Below are 26,457 nucleotides of genomic sequence, written 5' to 3' on the forward strand. Positions count from 1 at the left end.
CTCAAGTGCTCACTCACTACACCCCTTTTCCCACACTGCACTCACACACACCCACTGCCTGGTCACTGCCCACATGCCTTACTTCTACTCCCCTTCCCAATTGGTGTATCACTGCTCCCATCACTGTATTCAGCTAATTAGCTCCAATACTTCTCCCATTACTACTGCTTATACGCCTATGACTGCATCCAGTACCATTACTCCTTCGCTACTGCTCATATTCCGTTACTTAGTACCACTGACCCCATTGCTTCATACTGAATCCCCCATGTTATCTGCTACTTGTCACTTTCCCAATATAACATTTAATAAATCAATAGAAACTCACCCCCCCCCCCCCCCCCCAACATCTTTCAGTATTACGTCATCTCAGACCTGTCAGTACCATTCAGATTTAGGTCTAGTATAGAATCAACCTAAGGGGAAAATAGTGACCAAACCTGTAAATGGTCAATATGCACTTATTGGAACATATCTATTTAGGATCTTTCTCAGTGACTGCATTGATGTATTTGGTCAGAGTAGTGACCATTTTGTGGTAATGGAACTAATCTGCTGTTATTCACTTTTAAAAAAAAATAGTTAATGAAAATAAACAACGGTGAGATTAATGTGGTTTCGGGGGCAATTAGTACAGTTCTAAAGGGGACCTCCTTTTTCCCATTACTTACAGCAAGAAGACATGTATAGATTCATTGCTTGGGGCCCATTGTTTGAGTTAAGGCCCCCATACACCAGAGATTGATTGCAGCAATAGTGCAATTTGCAATCGATTGTGTATAAAAAATCTCTCCCTTTTTCAATAGATTGCAGAATTGCCACAATCGATTGAAAAAGGGAAAGATTTTTATACACAATAAATTGCACGATTGCTGCAATCAATCTCTGATGTATGGGGGCCTTTACATGTCAATATAATCCCATAACTGTAGGTATATAGTGGACTTTCCCTGTCACTGTACACATATGACCGCTCAGTATTTTGATAAGACCCTTGTTCTAGCTCTCACTTGTTGAAAATAAATTCAAATATATTGTCTTTTATGTGTAGCATCTAACTAGAGCTAGAACTGAAATACAGCATATACTGGTATATTATGCAAATTTAAAGTTACATTCTGACGTAGTCTATACTAATAGTTTAATTCTTTACAAAAATGCATCACCCATCACTTTTTTTCTCAATTAACTATTATTAACATGAAGTGGCCCAGATGAGTACATCTAGATCTGCCCTGTACATTGGCAATGTAATGGCCTATGTAGCTACTGACATTCATGGTTACATGTGGTCTCCCCAGCCTTAATAATTATTACTGGTAGTAGCTGTGTGTGTCGCTTGGCTAATGTGGTGACTCCAATGTAGGGTTCCTGTTCTTACATTGATAACATCAGAATAAGCCTGGTTCTGATACCGGTGCTAGCAGCCAAAGCCCTGGGATTATAAAGGGCTGTCTGTAGACTAAACTACATTGTGGTCCAGTTTGTGTGTATGTGTCTATTGATCCACGCAGACATGTACAAAATAGTGTATGCCCCCAGGACTCAGGGCCTGATTCAGCAAGGAACGCAGTTGCTAATACGCACGCAATCGGTCGGTGTTTGTGCGCTGCGCATGTGTATGCATCGTAGTGCGCGGACTAGCAATCGTGATGGGAACTGCGATTGCAGAGTCTACGCAGACCCAGAGCAGAGTGATTGACAGGAAGTGCCGTTTGTGGGTAGTGATGGAGGGTGGTCAGGTGAACGCAGGCTTGCCTGTGCGTTTCAACGCCGTTGCAGGGACGTGCATAAATTATTCACTGCGTGGCCGCAAGCAGCCATAGCACTGATAGCGTGCATGGATGTGAGCAATTTCTGCGTAAGGTCAGGGCTTGTGCAAGTGTGCGTATGGGTCCGATGTTACCGATGGTTTCGCTAAGTTCCCCTAGTATACGGATGTGAGTAAGGGGAAGTGGGTGTCTTTATGTCTGGCTGTGATCGCAATGTGAATGCAAACATTTAAATATCTCCACTGATATTAGCAGCTGTGTGCGTATAAGCAGAATTGCGATCCGTAGTGAATCAGGCCCTCGGGCTAGAATAAATATTTCCCTTGTGTTCAGTGTTGCACGTCCCATTCGTGTACACACAGAACAGAAACAAACGGATGACACTTTGTAGAAAAATAAGTGTTATTAAATTAAATGCATTCCCAATATATCACTAATATCCAGTGTTACGGTGCATTGAAATGGTGAATATTTGATATTCTGTGTGTGTGTGTATTTATGTAATATATACAGTATATATTCTATTTTACACACACACTAATGTATACATACACAAGGTCGCCAGTCTGAAAGTGATTGAATGCAAAATCAAACTAAATGCTTAGCAATGTTGGAATAAGAAATATAGAATGTGTTCCCCATAAATCCTGAAAAGATCAAATTATCTGCAGTGCATATAGGGGCCCATTTATCACAATATTTGCGGCTATATTCCCAAAAGCACCCGTTCTCGGGGTTTAACCGCAAATATGAAGTTTCCCCCAGGTGTATGAAGGAGGGACAGCAGCTCTGATACCTGCTGTGATCCCTCCATTCCTGCAGGCAACCGCATCCCCCATAGGTTTCTATGGGGGATGCTGAGCTGCCAAATTTACCAACATCCGGAATGTGATGCATTCCGGATATTGGACCCCGTAGCTAACGTCATCTGAAGATGGCATTAGCCGCTGTAACCTATGGACTACACCGCGCATAATTAGCTGGCGGATGGGTCCTCCATGGCAATGGCAGCAGTGCTTGTGCAGTCAGCGTGACTATGCATGCACAGGAGCATGGCAGCTCTCCGGGCACATCGCAGGGATGGGTTCCTATTGGAGCCCCTGTCCCCTGCATGTGCCGGATGATACATTCCAGTGATATAATCGCATTTTGCAATGCGATCATGAGCGGTAATATAATGCCCTGACCGCATCGCAAATGCGATCGTTTGTAAATAAACCCCCATCTGACTATGGGGCCCATTTATTAAGTGTCAGTTTGCAAAACCCGACACTTCTGTCAATGTTTATGCCCGATATTTAAAAAGGCAATGCTTTTACTAAGAAGACATGGCTAGTAAAAGCACTGCCTTTTTAAATATCGGGCATAAACACAAACAGAAGTGTCATGTTTCTCTTTCATCCACTAGGGGACACTGGAGGTGCTTACACTGGGGTATAGAGGCGTGGATAACTGGAGCTGGCACTTTAAATAATTCAGAAGTGTGAAGCTCCTCCCGCTCTATGCCCCATCAGCCCTCAGTTTAGAAAATGTGCCTCTAGGAGCTGGTCACATTATGCTGTGCTCCAGCAAATACATTTATTTTTTATTTATTTTTTTTATTGCAAAGCATCCAGAACATCAAACTGGTTTGAGTTAAACCCCATACCTCGTTGGAGTACCCAAACTGGATGGCTCGGTCAGGCCCATCTTCAACCTCAGGTCATTGAACCTGTATCTCAGGATGTATCGGTTCAAAATGGAGTCTATGCAGTCTGTTATTGCGAGCTTGGAACCAGGAGAGTTCCTATTATCCCTGGATATGAAGGATGCCTATCTCTATGTTCCCATCTGGGAACCACACCAAGCCTTTCTGCGTTTCGCCATATTGAAAGATTATTATCAGTTTCTGGTATTGCTGTTTGGGTTTTCCTCGGATCCCCGCATCTTCACCAAAACTTATGTCAGCCATGATTGCTCTCCTTCGGTCATCGGGAGTGAACATAATTCCTTATTTGGAGGACCTGTTACTCAAAGCGCAATCGGTATCTCTTCTAACAAGTCATGCCTTCCAGACTCTAATACAACACGGTTGGATAATCAACTTCAAGAAAGCAGATCTCAATCCATCCCAGAAGCTGCTCTTTCTGGGCATGATCTTGTATACCTCATCACAGAGGATCTTTCTTCCAATAGACAAAGCTCGAGATATCCGGTTGTTAGTTCAGCTGGTCCTCGGACCAAGGAAGGTGTCCCTACTTCTTTGTCTGCGTCTCCGGGGGAAGATGGTAGCTGCCTTCAAGGCACTACAGTTCGGCCGGTTCCACTCCAGGGTTTTTTCAGCTGGACCTACTAACACAGGGTCTCATCTGCTTCTACATCGACAGATCCGTCTGAGCCCAGCTACCAGAGTGGCCTTTCTCTGGTGGACACAATCCAACAATCTTTTAGCGGGCCAGAGATTCGGAGTGTGAGACTGGATCATCGTAACAACGGATTCCAGCCTTCAAGGATGGGGAGCAGTAGTCCTCGATTATCACTTTCAGGGTTTATGGTCCCCTCTAGAACAAAAATGGCCCATAAATGTGTTGGAACTCAGAGCGATTTACAATGCTCTGATGGAAGCAACAGAGTTTCTGAGGACTCATCCGGTAAGAGTGCAGTCCGACAACGCGACGGCTGTCGCATACATCAATCACCAAGGAGGGACTCGAAGTTGCATGGCCATGCGAGAGGTATCTCAGATCCTCTGGTGGGCCTAGAGCCAGTCAGTAATCCTGTCGGTGGTATTCATCCCGGGTGTGGACAACTGGGAAACAGATTACCTAAACCGCCAGGATATCCATCCCGGGGAATGGAAGCTTCATCCAGATGTGTTCAACGCGCTAATACGTCAATGGGGATGTCCTCAGGTGGACCTTATGGCGTCACGATTGAATCGTCAGCCCCCGGTATACGTGTCAGGAGACGCTCTGACAGTTCCGTGGATTTACGACTTTGTTTACCTCTTTCCTTCGATTCCACCTGTTCCTCGACTGCTAAAATCCTATTGTCAGACGATCCGTGGCCCCTCCCTCTGTGCCCGGATCTGCTACTGTAGGGTCCTTTCGTACACCCCTACTTAGCGCAGCTCTGTTTAACGGGGTGGCTCTTGACACCGATATACTAAGACACCGAGGAATCTCAGACTCTGTTATTCCCACCATGCTGCGCGCCAGGAAGCCAGTTTCGGCTGCGCATTATCATCGCATCTGGCGTTCTTATATCTCATGGTGTTCCAGTCGGGATCTTCCCTCTAGGACTTATCGGTTGTCCTGGTTTCTGTTTTTTCTTCAGACGGGTCTGGATTCTGGCCTTCATCTTGGAACTTTAAAGGTGCGGGTTTCTGCCCTTTCCATTTTATTTCAACGGAACTTGGCCCTCATTCCTGAGGTGCAGACGTTTTTTCAGGGGGTCTTGCGTGGGCAGCCTCCTTTTGTAAATCCGATAGCTCCCTTCGACTTGAACTTAGTGCTTCTGTTTTTTCAGTCGTCCATGATTGAACCTTTGGAAGAGATTGATATTAAGTACTTGTCTTGGAAGACTGTCCTCCAGGCTCTAGCATCGGCACGTAGATTTTCAGAATTGAGTGCTCTGTCCTATAGGCCACCTTACCTGGTGTTTCAGGAAGATGAAGGTACTGGATGCGGTCACACATGCATGTATGTAGGAAGATGAAGGTACTGGATGCGGTCACACATGCATGTATGTAGGAAGATGAAGGTACTGGATGCGGTCACACATGCATGTATGTAGGAAGATGAAGGTACTGGATGCGGTCACACATGCATGTATGTAGGAAGATGAAGGTACTGGATGCGGTCACACATGCATGTATGTAGGAAGATGAAGGTACTGGATGCGGTCACACATGCATGTATGTAGGAAGATGAAGGTACTGGATGCGGTCACACATGCATGTATGTAGGAAGATGAAGGTACTGGATGCGGTCACACATGCATGTATGTAGGAAGATGAAGGTACTGGATGCGGTCACGCATGTATGTAGGAAGATGAAGGTACTGGATGCGGTCACACATGCATGTATGTAGGAAGATGAAGGTACTGGATGCGGTCACACATGCATGTATGTAGGAAGATGAAGGTACTGGATGCGATCACACATGCATGTATGTAGGAAGATGAAGGTACTGGATGCAGTCACACATGCATGCATGTATGTAGGTAGAGCAATTCTGTAACTGTCTCAAACTAGGAAAAACCAGTTTCTCTCTTCTCAAAACTGCCACGTGCTGAGTCTCATGTCATTCTCTCTATAAATGTTTAGCAATTCCAAGAAAAGTTTGTATGTCATTTACTTCTATTTCAGCAGAGCTAGTTATATGGCAGATCACTATTACTAAGCAACGCAAAGGACAGATGTGAAGTTACTTATACCCCTTTCACATCGCTATTGGCAGGTCACACCCGGGATTTGTACACGCGTCGATCCCGAGTGCGACCTGCCTGAAACCCCTTTCAGACTGCCGACCCGGCAATAATGCTGGGTCGATGACGTTACCGCCATCGCTGCTGAGCCAGCGTTCGAAGATGGGATAATCTCCAAGCGCCGGCTCTCCCTATGCCAGTGTTGGCTAACCTTGACACTCCAGCTGTTATGGAACTACATAACCCAGCATGCACTGCTACAGTTTTGCTATTAGGGCATGCTAAAACTGTGGCAGGGCATGCTGGGATATATAGTTCCACAACAGCTGGAGTGTCAAGGTTAGCCAACACTGTCCTATGCAGTGAACGGGATCCACACCGCACTGCTGGCTGGGTTGAACGCGCGTGTTCAACCCTGCTCGTTACCCAGGTTGAAATGCCGGCTCCCGGGTTATTTCAACTGGGCCCTTTCACACTGCACAGTAACCCGAGTTGCTGCACGTTCATGTGCAGTTACCCGTGTTATTTGATGGCAGTGTGAAAGGGGTATTACAGATGTGTCCTTACACATCTTTGCTGCAGTCGCATCAAAATGCCCCCAGGTCCTGTGAGACTATGCTAATCTAATGTCTTTGCTGAAATTGCAGGTCGCAATGCGATGTGACTAGAGCACACCAGCAGGCTGTGCTGATTAATTTGATATGTGACACTTAGTGCGACGGAGTCTTTGAATCTGTATACAAAGTGCTACAATGTAGGGGCCACAGCTTTTTTTTTACATTCTAAGTTCTGTTGTGGTTCATATACAGACTTTTACAGGGGTATTCAATTTGGAGCGAAAAGTTCAGCACGGACATTGCTGATTTTCCTGGGGTAAAGTATCGGGCGCGCTCCCACTTTATCCTCGTATTCAGTTAAAAAGCTACGAAAACGGGAGCCGGCGAAATAGGATCCGCGAAAAAAAATGGGATTTACCTGGAATAAATTGCAGGACGCCCCCTAAAGCTGTCAAAACAAGGGGGATCACTATGGGTTACCCTCGTTTTAGCCTGCAAATGAAAGTCAGGGTTTCAAATAGCCATGGCACGTGGTGTTTTCCGACATTGAAGAAGTGATGCAGAAGAGCACTAGCATATTTTTATGTCCCTAAATGCACCTGCCGCTAATAGCCTATTCTAGAAAACACCTGCCGCATACTTGCAGAACAGCCCTGAACCTATTTCCCTATTTTTAAACACTTTTTTTTTTTTTTTCACCCCAATTTCGAAATAATTTTTTTGGGGTGTACCTAATTTTTTTTTTTACTTTTTTTTGACAGTTATTTTTAAATGACATTGCCAGGGTTGCAGGCTATTTTTTTTAAGCCTGCACGCCTAAACCTCAATTCTGCACTTTTTTTCGCAACCTATTCAGTGGTGAAAAGTTATCTCCGTTTTTTTTTTTTCAAACCTGCGAAAGTCTTTGAAATTGAATACGGGGATAATTGAAATCGGCAATAATTTATCGCCGATTCTGAAATTTTCGCTCCAAATTGAATACCCCTGTAAGTCGCACACAGATATACAGGTGTCACATATCAGATTAATCAGCACTGTCTGCTGGTGCGTCCTAGTTGCATCGCATTGGAATTTCGGTACGAAAAGACGCGAGATGCTAGCAGAGTTGCACGGGGCCTGGCGGCTCACTCACGCCAGGCAAGTCGCGTTGCGTGGCGTGTTGCAGCTAGCATGTATGAGGAGGACGCATCTGTATATAGCGCCAGCATATTCCGTTGCGCAACAAAACTGTAATAAAACCAGACTGGATAATAATAGACCTAGAGGTAAGAGGGCCCTGCTCGCAAGCTGGCAATCTATAGGGAAATAGGCATTGATACATATTGCATATTATAGCCCCACTGCAGTGACATAATCAAATTAAAATCTCAAGTTGTTGCAACATTTATAGCAAATCCATTCCTTGCAGTAGTATTTTAGTTTTTATAATATAATTGTGGGTGTGACTGAAGTACATATGACAGCAAATCTATAAAACTGCATAACGTCAATTCTTTGCTCACCTAGACCTTACAAATTTCCTTTCTAACTAGCTTAGCATAATGCTTAGTGGTGGGCACAGAATGGTATTGTGGGCATATATCTGTATGGTGGGCATTTTGTTGCTATTTCTGGCTCTATATTGGAGGCAGTGAAATGGATGTGGGCATGGTTCTGTATTGCTGCGTCCAGTATTGTATATGATTGACATGAAGCACTTTGCATTGCACACTAAATACTGCCATGGTGTCTCATTACTGGGCATGAACGTTCCTTGCACAGCCCCCATCTGTGAACTATTTATTTTTATGGTTTATCACCTCTCACTTATGATTAATTCCTCATCACACCGTGCCTTGCTTCCGGCCCGCCACTACGTTAGTAAAACAAATTAGCCCAACTTACTATACATAGAGAGACAATCTATAAAAGTAGATGAGAGAGTCATCTGTTCACTCATTGCTGCTGTAACAGCCAAGTCCTCCACCTATTTCCCAGCCAGACAACCATATTGTTTCCAGGTGAGGTGAAATCACATACATGAAACAGCAACATTTTATATCCATGGTACTCGGATATGAGGTGTGCACATGACTTGTCCTGTCCCGTGACTATAGCAGATGGGGTTTAGATCTGGGGGTTATTTGGCGGCTGTTGACAGTTCGTAGTCACTTTGCTGAAAAGCGGAAATTTACATGATAGAATTCTCTAGCTTGGTTATCATGGGAAGTTGAGGCTCCTGGAGGAGTGGGTGAAAGACCCCTGCAGTGAGTTACAGATAATACAGGGGGTTATGCGATCTCCAATCCTTGCTGGGTTAAACATGATCAATTGTTTGTGTGTAATATCTGTTGCTTTTTCCGCACCGTGATGGTCTGAGAGTCCGTGTGCTTGGTTCTGAGGGCCTGATTCACCAAGGATCCCTATTCTGCTAATACACACGCAACGCAGTTGCTAATATCAGCGGTGACATGTAAATGTCTGCATTCGCATTACAATCGCAGCCTAACATAAGGACGCCCACTTCCCCTTACTCACAACTGTATACTTGGGCAACATATCGAAACAATCGTAACTTTGTACCCAGACGCACAGGTAGGGCAGGTCAGACCTCACTCAGGAAATGCTTTCTTCAGCGCACACTATGAGACCGCAGACTGCGTTTGGTGTCACAGTGGCCAATTTATGCATGCCCATGCAACACCCTCCCAATGCACTGGCACGCCTGCATTTTCCTGACCACAATACCCCCTCCCTCCGCCCCCATCACCACCCACAAACGGCACATCCTGTCAATCACTCTGCCATGGGTTTGCGTATCCTCTGTGATTGCAGTGGCTAGTTCGCACACGCATATTGTGATGCATGCGCAGTACGCAACAATTGGCCGATTGCGTGCGTTGCAACTTCGTTCCTTGCTGAATCAGGCCCTGAGTTGGAAGTAAAGCAAAAAAAAAAAAAGAGAAAGTAACTTTGCACTTGGACAAACAATATTGCAATGCAAGGGGTGCAAATACATTTATTATTCTTGCAGACAGGGTAAATACCGGCTGCTTTTGCATCTATCCCACAGTTAGCGGGCAGCTTTAGACTAGGTACACATCAGAACTACGTGTATCCCAGCCAACCCGACGCCTGATGGAAGGATATATCGGGCGGCTGTATACAGTGCATGATCCGGTATACGACCGTGTGATATACCCTTCCATTCCGCATTCACCTGCATGCCGTCACCAGCATGGTCGGCCTATCTGATAGCGTTCCCGCTGGGCTGTCTTAGCTAGGCGCCGCGCCCTTCCTGGTTTCAAAAGGGCAGATTGCACCCTGCCCTTTTGGTGGCGCCCAGATAAAACAACATGGCTTGTGATTTCCCCACCCGCGGGCCAAACAGCAGAGCAGCTTTGAATAGATGCTGGGTGCATGCGCTCGGCATCTATTCACAGACACAGGAGAACTTGGGGGCAGCCTGACATGTCCGTAAGTGCTGGGCACGCCTCCAAGAGTGATGAAAAGGGGGCGCCTCTTAAAGCCATGTCCCCTTTTCTCTTGTCACAACCCCTTCTCTTGGTTGGCGGGGCACAGGAATGCTCCTTTCTAGTTCCGGCACCAGACCTAGCGTGAACACTATCTGACATTGTAGATGGGACGACCCCACTGATCACGCACGTGAACGTGCGATTGAACATACACACATTGCGATGTGAACGATATGTTGTTCAAATTTGCCTGAAAACGACATATCATCCAATATATCCCCTAATGTGTACCCAGACTTATTTTTACACAGCAATTTAGATTACAGTTTGGACACACCCTTTTGTGCAGAATTGGGGTTTTGGGGTGCAGCGTTGCGGGAACGCCCGTGCAGCCTTCAAACAGTCCCCCAAAGGTAAACTCTGTCAAAATATAAAAAAAACCCCCACTTAACACCCCCAAAAAATCACTTTGAATTTGGGGCGAAAAAATGTTGGGGGACAAAGATAAAAACTAGCGAACTTGACTCTGGGGGGTCCCCAAGTATGCCCCAAGTGGTTTTTTCATTTCAGGTGCTTGCGGCAGGTGGATTTTTCACGATTTTTCAACTTTTAGCAAATTTAAAATATGCTGACCCCCATTTTCAAGTCCCCCAAATTTACTGGGATGTTATTTTCTGCCAAAAAATCTCCTGACTACTATTCTGCGTCACGTATAGAAAAACGCTATTTAGCAGCTATTGAACCTGTTTAAAAACACCAAATACCTTCAGGAAGATAAATCGGGGGGTACCATAGGGAACCCGCATGTCAGAGCATCTTTTGGGGATACGCGGGCACACGCGCGATACTTTTCCGCCTACAAAACACGCGAAGTAGGCGAAAAGTCCAGGATGCGGAAAAGTATCGCGAGTCCGCTCACATTGAATACGGCTCCAAGTTGTAAATCTATGTAGTTGCTCTCATTACATGACCTGAGGCAGCAGCGTTGTTGTTCAGGTATGTAGTAACTGAGAGATCTCCCAGCTAACAACACTGAGTGCTGATTCAGATTTGGGAATAGAGTAATGCTGGGTACAAACTGGCCAATATATTGACCGACCAATTGATCCGTGTGTACAGACGATATGAACCGCATCGTTCACAGATATATTCTGTTGGTTGTGCTGCACAGCCGATGGACAGATTCGTCCGCAGACCGCCCGCACACACGCCGGATAGATGATGGCCGTTCAGTGTGTATGAACGACCATCATCTAAAGATCTATCTGCAGATATAGCTCTCAGGTGTGTACCCACCATAAGATATAGCAAGTAACTGGGAACCTGGACAAACCATGTTGCAATGCAAGGGTGCAAATACATAAATTTTTTTGCATATAGCCCACAAATGCTGGACTGCTTTATTTTTAAACTGGGATTTGTTTGGGCACCCCCCTCCCAAATCTAAGTCTCTGCACATTGCAAATCTGCCCCACCTGCAGTGCAGCATGGTTTTACCAATGTGCACAATTACTTGCTATATTTTACTCTAGTCCCACATTTGAATCAGGCCCATAGTGCAGGTTCTAAACCTACATAATACATTGGGGGATAGTGTTCACTCTAGCTCCGGTGCGAGGCAGGGCGCCGGAGCTAGAGAGTGCACGTTCGGGCGTGGTCATTGAAAAGGGGGCGTGTCTATAAGACGCGTCCCCTTTTCGTCACTCTTGGGGGCGTGCTCGGCACTTACGGACACGCCGGGCAGCCCCCAAGCCCTGCAGACAGGGAGAATAGATGCCAGGCGCATGCGCCCGGCGTCTATTCTCCGGCGGTGACCGGGTCACCGCACATTTCTTCACCCGCGGGACACTGCGACCCGCGGGTGAAGACAGTTCCCGCATGCTGTTAGGGCAGGGCGCTTTTTGCCCTCCTTCTGGAGGGCAGGGCGCTTTTTGCCTTCCAGAAAGAGGGCAGGGCGCCGCGCCCCGCTAAAACAGCCTAGCGGGAACGCTAGGGGGAATTGTATTATAGCGGCACGTTAAGTGGCGCTATATCGCTTCCTGCTTTGCCTCTTTACCGAGGCGAAGCAGGCAGCACTAAGGATGAGATGTAAGAACATCTCATCGGCCGAAACAGGGCAGCGTTAACTCCCCCCTCCGGCGCTACCCGCTAGAGACCGCAGCGCATCAGCCTAGTACTGATGCGCTGTGTCTCAGTCTCGGCTGTGGGGATATGGCATCGCCAGGCTGTAGCTGTCGATAGTGACAGCTACAGCGGATGGAATGGTCAGGCGAACTGACCGTTCATACATTGCCCAGGCTATCGGTGCTGCTATCTATGTGCCCCTGTCATTTACCGCCATTTACCGGAGAAGCGGTATCAGCGCACATAACATGCGCTGATACTGCTTTGGCGCATCTTACGTTTCCCCCATTATGTGCAGATATTTCTCCTGTCCTTTGCCCCAAGTTCTGCGTTCACTGTGAAAAGATGCTGGCAGTGAGCGCTGCACCACAAATTTTCCATTCCGCAGGACACTGCGGACCGTAGGTGGGGACAGCACCCGGCAGGCTGTTTCAGCAGGGCACCACATAAAGGGCAGGACGCGACGCCCAGCTAAAATAGCGTAGCAGGAACACACAGAGTTTATGGAGCATTTATTGGAGAAGGATTTTTTTTTTTTTTTTTTTTACATAAGTCTTGTTGCTACAAGCCAGTGGTCACACAGAATCATGGGAAAGGAGCATTAAACACCTAGAACGGACAATGAACAACTATAGATTTCATTTTTCCCTTATGACCTATGAATACAAACTCGCTATTTACAATAAAATAGATTACTATTTATATTACGTGATCAAACTCTCGTGTCTCTGAAAATTTCGACTTTCTCCTTCTAAAATTACTTTCATTTGTTGTTATTCCTGGTGACCTGCCTATTAGTAGCCTTCATATTAGGGAAATGTTGGTCGGGTCTAAAATAGGTTTGGTGCCTGCTGGATCCATGTGACCAGAGAGGTTTGGCAATCTGGAAAGTATGTCATGTGCATGACCAGGATTCCGGCTCTTGCAGCCTGTCACCTGTTAGAGACGGGGTTATGTGTTGGGGCAGTGATAGGCAACCTGATATGCTTCAGATGCTACATGAGTGGCCCTTTAACCTTCATAAGGGCAGTGCATTAATTTCAGTAATAACTAACTATACATTTAAGCAAAAAGAGAGAGAGAGACAGATCTGTAACAACATATCGTACAAGTGTTACAATCTATAACCGACATATGACCATGAATCGGGAAGTGTGTGGGCCAAAGGTGAAGGCTTGGACGACCTAGTACCCTCTTTAGCTCATTACTGTGTTTGGGCCAGTGCTGCATTTTCATCACATCTCTAATCACTATTTGCTCTATTGAAACACTTTACACTGTTCTCTAGAGTCTCTTATACGTAACAGCTGTCCCCATGTCTGTTTTCTTGGCTCTAATGCCAATGCTTTTCTCCTATTCCATCTAAAACTCTTGCAGAGACTATGTTGTGTATGTAATAACAAAGTGTTCATTTGTTTTCTCCATAGCTCAACAGATAAGTCAGAAAAAAGCTCAGTTATCTGCCCAAACCAATTCCATGGCAGTGTCCAAGGGTCAGCACCCGGAGTCCGGGACCGTCATCTCCAACCTGTCTGTGAACGCAGCAGAGTTTTACCCGTCTGGATATTCAGTAGACTGCAATGTAAGTATCACATTAAATAATTCTTTTTCCAGTGTTGGCTGTTGTCTAGTATCAGCAAGGTATGGGGGGAGTTCTGTACAGATTTCACATCTGGTAAACAGGTCTTTCTACTTCAGGGTCAATAGGGGGTCCACAGGGTTGACCTTGGGGTATAGCTGGATCTGGATCCACGGGCACCACGCAGTTAAAGCTTTTCTGCTCCCAGGATGCACTTGGGTCCGTCCTCCTCTATACCCCGCCCCCGAGCCACAGCACCTCAGTTTTAGCTGGTGCCCGGCCGGAGTCGGGTCACCCTGGAGCAGTGGGGCTGCATAAGCAGCCCCTAAGCTTTGTTTTAATTATTTTATTTTTTTACTATCTTCAGAGCGGCAGCATAAGACTGTTCTTCTGGAGGTCCATGCTGCCGCTCCAACAAGCCCCGCTGGCGCTGCGACGCCGGTACTGATCCGGGGATCACAGCGGGACCCCGGAGTCAGTGCTAGTGTGGCTCCGGGACCTCCCACAGACTGCTGCCGGACTCAAGGGGTAAGTTATGCAGTCTTTATGCCGCCGGTCTCTGGGGACAGACCGGCGGCGCTAGTAGCGGCGGCGGGCTCCCCCCTCTGTGGATTACCCCGCGTGTCCGCTGGACCACCAGGGTGTAAGGCCGGCCTGGGGTTCCATACTAGCAGGGGAGGCAGCCTTCCCTGCTTGAGCGGCTCCTCCCCTCAGCCCAGCGCGCCTTCTCTCAAGCGTGCTGGCATCGCTGGGCTGAGCTCTCTCGGCCACTCCTCCTCAGAGCTCTCTGGCGGCCATCTTCCCAGGCAGCAACGCAGAGCTCCCAGGCAGGCTTCCAGTGGACCGGTCCCCCTGCGTACCTCTCCCCTGATCAGGACAGTGTTCGCAGCGCTATAGCCCTCCCAGACACTGAATCTGGGAGGTTGATTGTAGCTGAAGGTACAGTGAGTATATCTTCCTGCATGGTATGTGACTATTGCTAGTGCTGCTGTCTGTGCTTTTTCTACTTACTATCCCTTTCCTTCTCCTACGGCCCGCAGGTGCGTGGGGGAGGGGTGTTCTTCCTGTGTACCTCACTTATATAGATCTACGTATTTGTGAGGTCCGTCACATACAGCGGTGTGCTACTCAGTACCAGATTGTGGGCTGTTTGTGTTGCATACTTGGGAGTGCGTGGGTGTTATACGCCTTACCTCGTTTCGGTGAGACACTTTTATTGCAAAAAAGTTTGTGTCATGTCTGATGAGGAGAATGGGCACTCCGTGGCTCCTGTGTTGGTTTCCTGCCGACGCTGTTCGGCAGGAGTTGACGGGGCGGATTTGTCTCAGGACGGTCTGTGTGGGCGGTGCCAGTTGGTACCTGGACCTTCTAAACCCCTGGTGGCGCAGGATCCTCCGTGGGCGATGTTTACGCAAGTGCTGGCGTCGATCGCGGACCGACTTGCGGTCCCGACTGCGGCCCCTTCTAGGGCGTTGCCCCAGCCTACCATCCCCCGTTCCCCGGGTGTGACGCATCTGGTACAGTCTCCTCCCGGGTCTCGGACTTTATGCGGGTTTGCCGGTCTACGTGCAATCCCCCACGGTGCCGCAGCAGCCGATGGTACCTTTTCAGGGCTATCCTCAGGCAGTACCCCCGCCTTGGGTGGACGTCCTCTCCAGCTCTGTTCAGAGCCTGGCGGCTTCGTCATCGGCTTTTCAATCTATGTTGCACAGTGATTTGCCCCCTCGGGCGTCCAAGCTTTCCTTCACTGGCGGCTCAGTTCACGGACACGGACGTGTCTTCGGATGACGGGGAGATCCATGAAGACTCTGACTCGGATGCTGGGGCCCAGGAGGTGGAGGCTAAGTCTTCCATTAATGTGCCGGCATTGGTTAGGGCGGTGCGGGCCATCCTTCACATTGAGGGGATGTGCCGGCCCCCAGGTCAAAGTACCCAAATTTTAAAAAGGCCAAAGTAGCTTCGACTGTTTTTCCCCTGTCCGATCAGTTGACGGATCATATGGCAGGGGCCTGGCAGTTGCCCAGCAAGAGGTTCCAACCGCAGAAGCGGTTGGCTTCGAACTATCTGTTTCCGGAGGCTCATTATAGGAAGTGGGAAACTCCTCCCGCGGTGGATTCCCACGTTACCCGCTTAATTAAAAGCGCTACGCTGCCTTTGCCGTCAATCTCCTCCCTGAAAGATCCCACGGACAGGAAGGTGGAGACTTGTTTGAAGTCTATCTACTCTCTCTCGGGGGCGGTGGTCCGTCCGTCCATGGCCATCTCTTTGGTGGCTAAGGCCATCGAGAGCTGGGCCAATGCTTTGGAGGATACCTTTCCGGAAGATGCTCCGGAGATCCAGAGAGCGTTGATAGGTCAAATGAGGGATGCTGCTTCCTACATTGGGGAAGCATCGTTAGATGCAAGCCTGCTGACCTCTCGGGTGTCGGCTGCAGCTGTGTCGGCGCGTCGGTCCTTGTGGCTGAGGTCTTGGAGAGCTGACGCTGACTCCAAAAAGGGGCTGGAGGCCTTACCTTTTAATGGGGAGTTGCTTTTTGGTCCAGACTTGGACAAAATTGTGGACACTCTGGCTAAATCTAAATCAGCCTTCCTCCCTTCGGCTTCTGCACCTACCAAGGTTCGGAGCTCTGCTTTTCGGTCCTTTCGGGTTCAGGGCAAGGCCAAAGGTCAGTCCTTCCTGAGTCAGTCGACGACCAAGGCCGCTTCTAAGCCCAAGAAATAGGCCTGGAGTGCCAGTCGCCCTTCTTCCAAGCAGGAAGATAAACCTTCTTCCTGATGGGACGGGCCTCCCTCTGGGGGACCCCAGAGTGGGAGGCCGACTTCTTCTATTTGCCCAGTGCTGGCACAATACCACCACGGATGCCTGGATTCGAGAAGTGGTCTCCCAGGGGTACGCCCTGTCTTTTCGGCACAGACCACCCCACCAGTTTTTCTGCACGAGTCCTTCTCAGGATACGACCAAGTCCTTACAGATTCAGGAAGCTATAGAGTCCTTGCTGACAGCAGGGGTCATTGTTCCCGTTCCTCAATTACAACGAGGGACGGGGTACTATTCTTCTCGGTTTCTGGTGCGGAAACCCAATGGTTCTCATCGCCCTATCCTCAACTTGAAGTCTCTGAACAGATTCCTCAGAGTTCCCAAGTTCAGGATGGAAACGTTCCGTTCCATCATTCTGGCGATGGAACCGGGGGATTACATGGTGTCCCTGGATATCCAGGACGCCTACCTCCATGTTCCGATAGCACCTTCGCGCCAGCAGTATCTGAGGTTCGCTATCCTTCAACACCATTATCAGTTCCGGGCACTACCCTTTGTTCTCTCCACGGCACCGAGGGTGTTCACGAAGATTATGGCGGTCATGGTCGCACATCTTCGGAACCAGAATGTACGGCTGCTGCCGTATCTGGACGACCTCCTGTTGCTGGCGAGCTCCCCAGAGGTGCTGCTTCAACATCTCCACCTGACGATCGCTTGCCTGCAAGCGCACGGGTGGCTGATAAATTTGGAAAAAGTCCTCCCTGATTCCATCTCAGCGGATGGTTCATTTGGGAGCCCTGCTGGATTCTCGTCAGCAAAGGATCTTCCTGACCCCGGAGAAGGTCTCCTCCCTGCAGCTGAGGGGATACACAGTTGCCTGGGCAGTTGCCGCCTGTCGGTCCATTCGGCTATGAGAGTTCTGGGCTCCATGGTGTCAACATTCGACATGGTGGAATTTGCCCAGTTCCATTCCCGGCCCCTGCAGGGGCTGATTCTATCGGAATGGAATGGGTTACCTCACCAGATCCGCTCTCAGTTGCTGGTGTTGTCCCCGGAGGTTCGGCAGTCTTTGGCTTGGTGGCTTCAAACAGCTCATCTGGTCGAGGGGCGCCCCTTTTGGATCCCGGACTGGGTCCTGCTCACGACGGATGCAAGTCTTCGGGGTTGGGGGGCAGTGACCGGCTCGTTGACACTTCAGGGTCGTTGGTCTGCGGGCAGTATACCGGGCCCTGCAGTCATCTGGTCCCGCTCTTCACAGAAGGGCGGTTCAGGTGCAGTCCGACAACGCCACCACGGTGGCGTATATCAACCACCAAGGAGGAACTCTCAGTCGGGCAGCGATGTCGGAGGTGTCTCGCATCCTTGCTTGGGCGGAGTGTCACATTCCAGCGATCTCGGCAGTCTTCATTCCCGGAGTCCTCAATTGGGAGGCAGACTTCCTCAGCCGTCACGACGTGCATCCCGGGGAATGGTCGCTTTACCCAGAGGTGTTTCAGCTACTCGTGGACAGGTGGGGGCTGCCGGAGCTGGACTTGATGGCCTCCCGTCATAATCACAAGTTGCCCGTTTACGGGTCAAGGACAAGAGACGCAGGCGCCAGTCTGGTAGACGCGCTGTCGGTGAAATGGACGTTTCACCTGGCGTATCTGTTTCCTCCGATATCCTTACTTCCTCGGGTTCTGCGGAAGTTCAAGCAGGACGGCGGCACGCTCGTGCTGGTGGCTCCGGCGTGGCCCAGACGTCCTTGGTACTCCGATCTGAGGTGTCTCTCCATCGACGCTCCGTAGCTTCTTCCTCAGCGTCGGGACCTGTTGTCTCAAGGGCCCTGCCTTTACCCGGATCTGGGTCGGCTGTCTTTGACGGCGTGGCTCTTGAGACAGCCGTCTTGAGGTCTCTGGGCTTCTCCAGTTCGGTTATTGGTACCATGCTCAGGGCACGCAAGCCTGCTTCAGCACGGATTTATCACAGGGTGTGGCACACTTACTTTCAGTGGTGTGAGTCCAGACATTATGATCCTCAGGTGTTCCGAGTTTCTAGGATCTTGGAATTTCTTCAATCAGGATTGGACCTTGGCTTACGCCTTGCATCTCTGAAGGTTCATGTGTCCGCCTTGTCCGTGTGGTTTCAACGGCGGATTGCAATACTGCCGGATGTTCACACCTTTTTCCAAGGTGTTCTCAGGATCCAGCCTCCCTTTGTGCCTCCTGTGGCTCCTTGGGACTTGGCGGTGGTTCTGCGGGTCCTGCAGGGTCCTCTGTTTGAGCCTCTTGAGTCGGTGGAGCTCAAGTGGCTGACGTTTAAGACCGTTTTTCTCCTGGCAATTGCTTCTGCCAGGAGGGTGTCAGAGTTGGGGGCACTTTCCTGTCGCCCCCATTTTCTGATTTTTCACCAGGACAGAGCGGTGCTCCGCACTCGTCCTGAGTTTTTGCCCAAAGTGGTTTCCAAGTTCCACATTAATCAGGAGCTTGTCGTGCCAGCTTTTCAGTCACCTGATCTTTGCGCTGGTGAGGCTTCCTTAGATGTAGTCCGGGCACTTAGAATCTACGTGGACCGGACTGCTTCGGTTAGGAAGTCTGATTCTTTGTTTGTCCTCTTCGGTTTTCACAAGAGGGGTTGGCCTGCCAACAAGCAGACGTTAGCCCGTTGGCTTCGTTCAGTTATTTGTGAGGCTTATGCACAGGAGGGTTTACCTGTGCCAGCCTCTGTTAAGGCTCATTCCACTCGTTCTGTGGGTCCCTCTTGGGCTGCTAGACGTGGCGCCTCCGCTGTTCAGCTGTGTAAGGCGGCCACTTGGTCTTCTATTCAAACGTTTTTGAGGTTCTATGCGTTTGACACCTTCGCCTCTCAGGATGCATCCTTCGGGCGCCGGGTACTCCTTTCAGCACAGGAGCGTCCCCGCCCTTAGTTGAACTGCTTTGGGACATCCCCAAGGTCAACCCTGTGGACCCCCTATGGACCCTGAAGTAGAAAACAAGAGATATGGTAAGAACTTACCTTTGTTATCTCTGTTTCTGCGAAGTCCATAGGGTCCACAGGGCGCCTGCCCTGACGCACCTGGCTTCATATGGGCTGTGTGGCTGGTCACCGGTTTTCCGTCTCCCATTTCTGTGAGTATGGTTTCTTGTGTGTTCCAGTCTTCCTTCTCTCTGTTCTCCTCCTCCGGCCTTGGCTGCTTACCAACTGAGGTGCTGTGGCTCGGGGGCGGGGTATAGATGAGGACGGACCCAAGTGCATCCTGGGAGCAGAAAAGCTTTAACTGCGTGGTGCCCGTGGATCCAGATCCAGCTATACCCCAAGGTCAACCCTGTGGACCCTATGGACTTCGTAGAAACAGAGATAACAAAGGTAAGTTCTTACCATATCTCTTGTTTTTTGAAGTGATGTGTGGATGCCTTGAAGTGCTCAGACCACCATTGGCTGTGCATGATGTATTATTATTATCCTTTATTTATATGGCACCACAAGTGTTCCGCAGTGCCTTACAAAGTACATAAACAAATAATTTGACCACTGACTTACAGTACAAAATAGGACAAGGACATGGATAATATACATTGCTACATTAGTGACCATAACAACTAGATATGCAACAGAGCGTAAGCAACCAAGTGTTAGGTGCCCTGTTGGGGTGAAAGTAAAGTAAGGAGAAGCACAAGAGGGTAGAAGCCCTGCTCGTAAGAGCTTACATATATGGTTTATACAGAGCCATATAGGTATGTAATTCGTTATAGAGAACTATGTACATTGCTGCATAGCCGATTGGTTGCATATTGTCACAGCCAATAGAAGCAAAGTTTTGCTCCTTGTACATCAGCAGTCATAGTACCGTGGTTGTAGGGTAGCCATGTGAGGACCATATCATTTGGGTAAACTGCCAGCTACTGCTCAGCATGTGTGCAGGAAAGTGACTCCTCTCTAGTACCCTTACTCCCCTTCTCATGTGATCTACATAAGGATTTTTTTTGTTTGTTTTAAACTGCTGTATAGTATGATTATATCATTAAATCGCGCAGTGCCACAATTTAATCTAGTCTTCAACTTCAGGCAAACCACGTCTGATCTATCATGAGAGTTCAGAGAAGACCGTCTGTGTAGTTTAGTCCTAGTGCAACAGCTATTTTCAGTGTAAAGTTGGAGCACACTGCAATACCGGGGAGAACTGCAGAGCCCTGTCTTAGTGCATTGTGACTTCCAGCATGGGATAACTGGCCCTGGCAGCCACATACTGCTTTCAGTAGAACTCCCGGCTCTATAGCTTGTAAGATCTTGTTGCGGGACTGTGATGCCAATGTTGAAGCTGTCACTAAATTTTTATTATCCATGTTATGGAAATGACGCTTTCTCCTCCCCTTTTCTGAAACGCTTGTTTCGTCTTTCACGTTTTACCTAATGGTGACTTAACTATTCATTCTGGCACTCTGCACCTGTTAAAACCCGTGCAGTTCCCCCATCCTGCCTGGGATGCCGCTCTCTGCTCTGGTGCTTCTAGCACATAAACTGCTGTATTTCAGCAGTTTGTTGCATCAGCTGAGTGTACTAGAAGCACCAGAGAAGAGAGTGACACCCCAGGCAGTATAGAGGAATTGCACAGGTTTTAACAGATGCAGGGTGCCAGAATGAAGACTAAAACAAACCCATCCAACAAAACATGCCCACGTGAAAGCTGTCACTTATGATTTGATGTCACAGGACTCCCTCGTATGACTGCTAATCATGTGTAATGGGTGCGGGAGATGCTGCTCTGTAACTTGGTTGTGCGATTGGGAATGACTGACAGCCTTGTTGTAGTCCTGCCCTTAGTAGGCGGCACCATAGATTCTCTGTATGTTAATGTGGTGACGGATCGGCAGTCTGCAAGAGGTAGAGACAGGGGGCCTGATTCAGAGCCAGACGCTCTGACCAGAGCGCTCGCTCTGAATCAGGGCCCTCCTACCTAAAAATGGAGCGGCCTCCTGGCCGCTCGCATAGCTATGGGTAACCACCCACAGCTTATGCGAGCGGCCAAAAAGATGGGCTACCCTGCGGTAGGGTCTCGCTGCAGCTAGCCCAGGAGTGCTTTTGGCTTGCGGTCTCGCGCATGCACCATCGACCCACTTGCGAGCGCTCAGCGCACGCGAGCGGGTCTGAATCAGGCCCTGGGTTCGCAAACGGGAGGAGAAACACAGTAAGTGAATTACATAAGGGATTCCATGGTGATACCTCATGTCATTTTATTTAGATTAGTGAAAGTAAAGTGCAAAAAATAATGGTGGGGTCCCAACATTTTTTGATCTAAAGTCAGGGGGTTATTCAAAGCGTGTTAGTCAGTTTTGCAAAATACATGAATTGAAATAATACACATTGCTGTATCAAAATTCATTGGTTAAAACAACTTTAATTCACACCTCAATTCATTCTTCAAATTACATGTACCTTGCAAGATAATGGAAATAATTGTCAGTAATCCATAATCAGATCATTCTGTTTCCAGTGTTGGCTGTTGTCTAGTATTAGCCAGGTATGGGGGGAGTTCTATACAGATCTCACATCTGATAAAAAGTTTGTTTTGAACTGATGTGTGGATGCTTTGAAGTACAAATAAATGACAATACAAAATGTTGCTGAATACATGATCTTAACCCAGTGGTCGGGGAACATGGGTAAATTACTCCACATGGAGTAAAAATGAAATCCCTGGGGGTAATGGACGGACAGCCGGGCATGCATATAATATAGAATGATTCAAATGCAATCCCGGCTGTGCCGCAGGGAGGCTCTAAGACGGACGCCCGCTGAGATGTTATTACCAGCGGACACCCGGCTCCTTCCCTGCAGCGCCGCTTTAGCCGAAGGCTGGAGTTCTCTTCTGAACTCCAGCTTCCACCTCTCTCCATGCGCACTATGGGAGAGATGTCATGATGTCTTTCCCATAGTTCCGAGGAGCAGCCGGGCTGACAGGACGGTGGCGGATGCAGGAGCGGGGATTAAGGTAAGTGTTTTTTTTGTTTTTTTATGTACAAGCGGCACTACTACAGGGGCATTATATGGGGGCACTACTACAAGGGCATTATATGGGGGCACTACTACAGGGGCATTATATGGGGGCACTACTACAGGGCCATTATGTGGGGGCACTACTACAGGGGCATTATGTGGGGGCACTTCTACAGGGGCATTATGTGGGTGCACTACTACACTGGCATAACTACAGGGGCACTATATGGGGCATAACTGGGGGCACTACTACAGGGTCTTTATATGGGGGCACTACTACAGGGGCATAACTGTGGGGGCACTACTATAGGATTTCCTCCCTTTCAAATCAAGGGGGTAACGTTGGCATATCTAAATATATTTTGGGGTGAAAGGTGTAAAAGTTCCCTGACCCCTGTCTTAACCTCTCCGGTTGTTCTGCCCATGTGTAGGAGAAGGGAGGAGGTCTGAGAGGTATCATTGTGCACCGTCTCTGAGGAGCATTTGTGCTTTTTAATCTTAATTGCAAAAAAGGTGCGTAATAACATCTCAGCCGGTGTCCGTCTTTGAGCCTCACTGTTTTTTTTACGTTTATAGCTTTCATGCGAATGTAAATTCTCCCGGTAGCTGATAATATTGCTGTGACGATATTTTTGATGAAACGAAACGTAAAAAAAAAACTAACAAAGAATTACCCAACAGCTAAACTGCTGCTACTTTGACCCAGCTGCACTGTCTACTGTTATTTAGGGGTCTAGTTACTAAGCAGTGTTGGGAGAAGTGAAAAGTGATAAGGTACCAGTCAATCAGCTCCCAACTGTCATTTTTCAAACACAGCCTGTGAGATGGCAGTTAGGAGCTGATTGGCTGGCACCTTATCACTTTTCACTTCTCCTAACACTGCTTAGTAAATAGACCCCATAGCTCGGCGGCCATGTGATCACTGAGGATATTCGGGATCTGGAAGCACCACAGTCTTTTACATAGCGTTCCTTTGCTGGGCAACAAGAGCTGTGCTATCACGTGCCACTCCTTATGGTGGCTGAGCACCTCTGTGGTGTCCTGGGTTACTGTAATCCCTTTGTGCGAACAAAAGATGGGTGTGTAGGTTTGTGCAGGTGTCTGCTGTAATGGCGAGGGGTGGGCGTAATGGGTTAATGAACATTTCGGCTCTGCTCAGTTCTCTCCCTGCATATCCTGGTGTGTCACATTCATATGACCTGCTGTGCTTACGGCATGTTCAGATGCTCATTTCCTCTGTTGACTTTTCTTAATCGGGTAAACTTACTAAAGCTTCTTTAACAATTCTGTCTATCATTTCTATATTGCATTCTAGAAAATGATACAGAATCTGAATTGTTGCTGTGGGCAACACCAATCCGCAAGTCTGTATTAGAAGCTTTAGTAAATATACCCCTTAGAGAGCTTTTAGCCCCAGCCCCCCAATAACTATGACTTGAGTGGCGCTATCTGCTGGGTAGACCTATTCAGAATATGGTATGGTCTAGAGCAGGGATGTCAAACTCGCGGCCGCAGCCTAAAGAAGCTATTTATGCGGCCAAGCCATGTGGGCCCAAATACATATATTATGCAGCCCAGTCACCATTGGAGCAATCGGAGCTCAGCTCTGGTAATGACTGGGCCACATAATATTTGTGTTGGAACTCTGGTCTCTGAAGCGATCAGAGAAGCCTCTGATCGCTTCAGAGGCCAGCGTTCCCAGAGATGCAGTGCGCGGGTGACGTCATAACGTCACCCTTGTCACCCGCTATGCGAGCGGCAGGCATCTACGCGGGAGTGGTGCCCAGCAGCCAGCGTAAAGAGAGGTATGTAAGATGTAGGTAAGTGGGGTCTGTTCTATACTGGGAGGGGGCACAAAATAAGGGGCATTACTGGGGGCTCTGCATAAAGGGGCATTACTGGGTGCACAAAATAAGGGGCATTACTGGGGGCTTTGCATAAAGGGGCATTACTGGGGGCTTTGCATAAGGGGCATTACTGGGGGTTCTGCCTAAGGGGCATTACTGGGGGTTCTGCCTAAAGGGGCATTACTGGGGGCTCTGCTTAAGGTGCAATACTAGGGACATTACTGAGGGCACAACATAAGGGGCATAACTGGGGCACTGCATACTGGGCACTGCATAAGGGTCATAACTGGGTCACTGCATACTGGAAACTGCACAAGGGGCACAAATTCAGGGGGCATTGCAAAAGGGGCTGTAATACAGGGTAGAATTGCATAAGGGGCACTACTACAGGGGGCATTGTATTGGTTTTTATTAATAATAAACCTTTCAAAATTGCATCTAATACTTTTTTTTTGCGGCCCATATACTCATAGACCTTGAAAATTCGGCCCGGTTGGTATTTTGAGTTTAACATGCCTGGACTAGAGTGTAGACAGGAGACTAAATTTTCACCCTCTCTGAGTCTCATCAGAGTAGGCTAGATGTTCCTGCTCACCCTGTGAATCCATATAGAGATAACTTCTCAAATACGTGACAATGGATTCTGCAATGTCTATATGACAGCCATTTTGTATAAACCACTTTATATTCCGAATGTGACACAGGCAAGGGCCGAGACTCAATCCTTACACTACACTGCCAGGGTTGGAAGAGGCTGTCAAAGAGGATTTTATCCTGACATTTGTCCATGTTGAGCTATCAGTACCCAGTGGATACTAGAAGGGTACAAAGATCTCAAGTATCTAACCAGACAACTGCATGTACAACATGGAAGCTCTCATCAAGCAATGTATAAATATACACAGGCAGCTCATTCCCTCAGTATCCTTTACTGCTGAGCTGCCAATGTGGCCCCAAACTTCACTGAAGGCACCAAAGGTGTTGTTAGGGTACAATAGTACGTGGCTCATGGGAACAGAAGAAACACAGATGGAAACCAGCAGCAGTCATTATTATATTATTCTATGAACATGTAAGATTATACAGCTCTGAAAGTATACGTATCGACCAGCATCATACAAAGCCCCCCGCTATCAGTCAGCATTGTCAGATCTATCTCACCTGTAAATACAGCCATGGCCAAAAGTTTTGAGAAGGACACAAGTATTGGTTTTCACAAAGTTTGCTGCTTCAGTGTTTTTAGACCTTTTTGTCAGATGTTACTATGGTATGCTGAAGTAACATTACAAGCATTTCATAAGTGTCAAAGGCTTTTATTGACAATTACATTACATTTATGCAAAGAGTCAATATTTGCAGTGTTGACCCTTCTTTTTCAAGACCTTTGCAATTCGCCCCCTGGCATGCTGTCAATCAACTTCTGGGCAACATACTGACTGATGGCTGCCCATTCTTGCCTAATCAATGGTTTGAGTTTGTCAGAATTTGGGGGTTTCTGCTTGTCCACCCGCCTCTTGAGGATTGACCACAATTCTCAATATGATTAAAGTCTGGGGAGTTTCCTGGCCATGGACCCAAAATTTTGATGTTTTGTTCCCCAAGCCACTTAGTTTAGTTTATGGCAAGGTGTTCCATCATGCTGGAAAAGGCATTGTTAGTAACCAAACTGTTCTTGGATGGTTGGGAGAAGTTGCTTTAACGGGGGGTATCCACCTACGCGACCTGAAAGTCTGCACGGCAAACGTTCAGACCTTCAGGTCGCCGAGGTGCTGATGGGCGTACACTGAAGGTCATTCAGTGCAGAACCCAACATCCCTATCCTTGAACATGCCGAACCTGACGTCCGTCGTCAGGTTGACGGGAATGTTCAGTAGACAGTCGGGGTCTGCAAGGACCCAGTGTGAACGCGCATCGCTGGTCCTTGCTGGCTATCCATTACCCGACTCTGTGAACAATGCGACCAAAAGCACCTGCTTTTGGTCAGA

At 48.2% G+C, this 26,457-nt stretch overlaps 1 protein-coding gene across 2 annotated transcripts in view; it reads left to right on the forward strand.

Annotated features, from left to right (window-relative positions):
* The window catches only part of PAIP1 (poly(A) binding protein interacting protein 1), a 60,790-nt gene that overhangs the window by 1,613 nt on the left and 32,720 nt on the right, over positions 1–26,457 (forward strand). For both annotated transcript variants that reach the window (XM_088469435.1, XM_088469434.1), the window contains exon 2: positions 13,744–13,898. In XM_088469435.1, the coding sequence (XP_088325561.1) occupies positions 13,744–13,898 (155 nt within the window). The remainder of the gene's footprint in view (positions 1–13,743; positions 13,899–26,457) is intronic.

The sequence above is a fragment of the Taudactylus pleione genome, unplaced genomic scaffold, assembly GCF_031769625.1.
Source record: "Taudactylus pleione unplaced genomic scaffold, aTauple2 ptg000092l, whole genome shotgun sequence".
In the NCBI taxonomy this organism is placed as follows: Eukaryota; Metazoa; Chordata; class Amphibia; order Anura; family Myobatrachidae; genus Taudactylus; species Taudactylus pleione.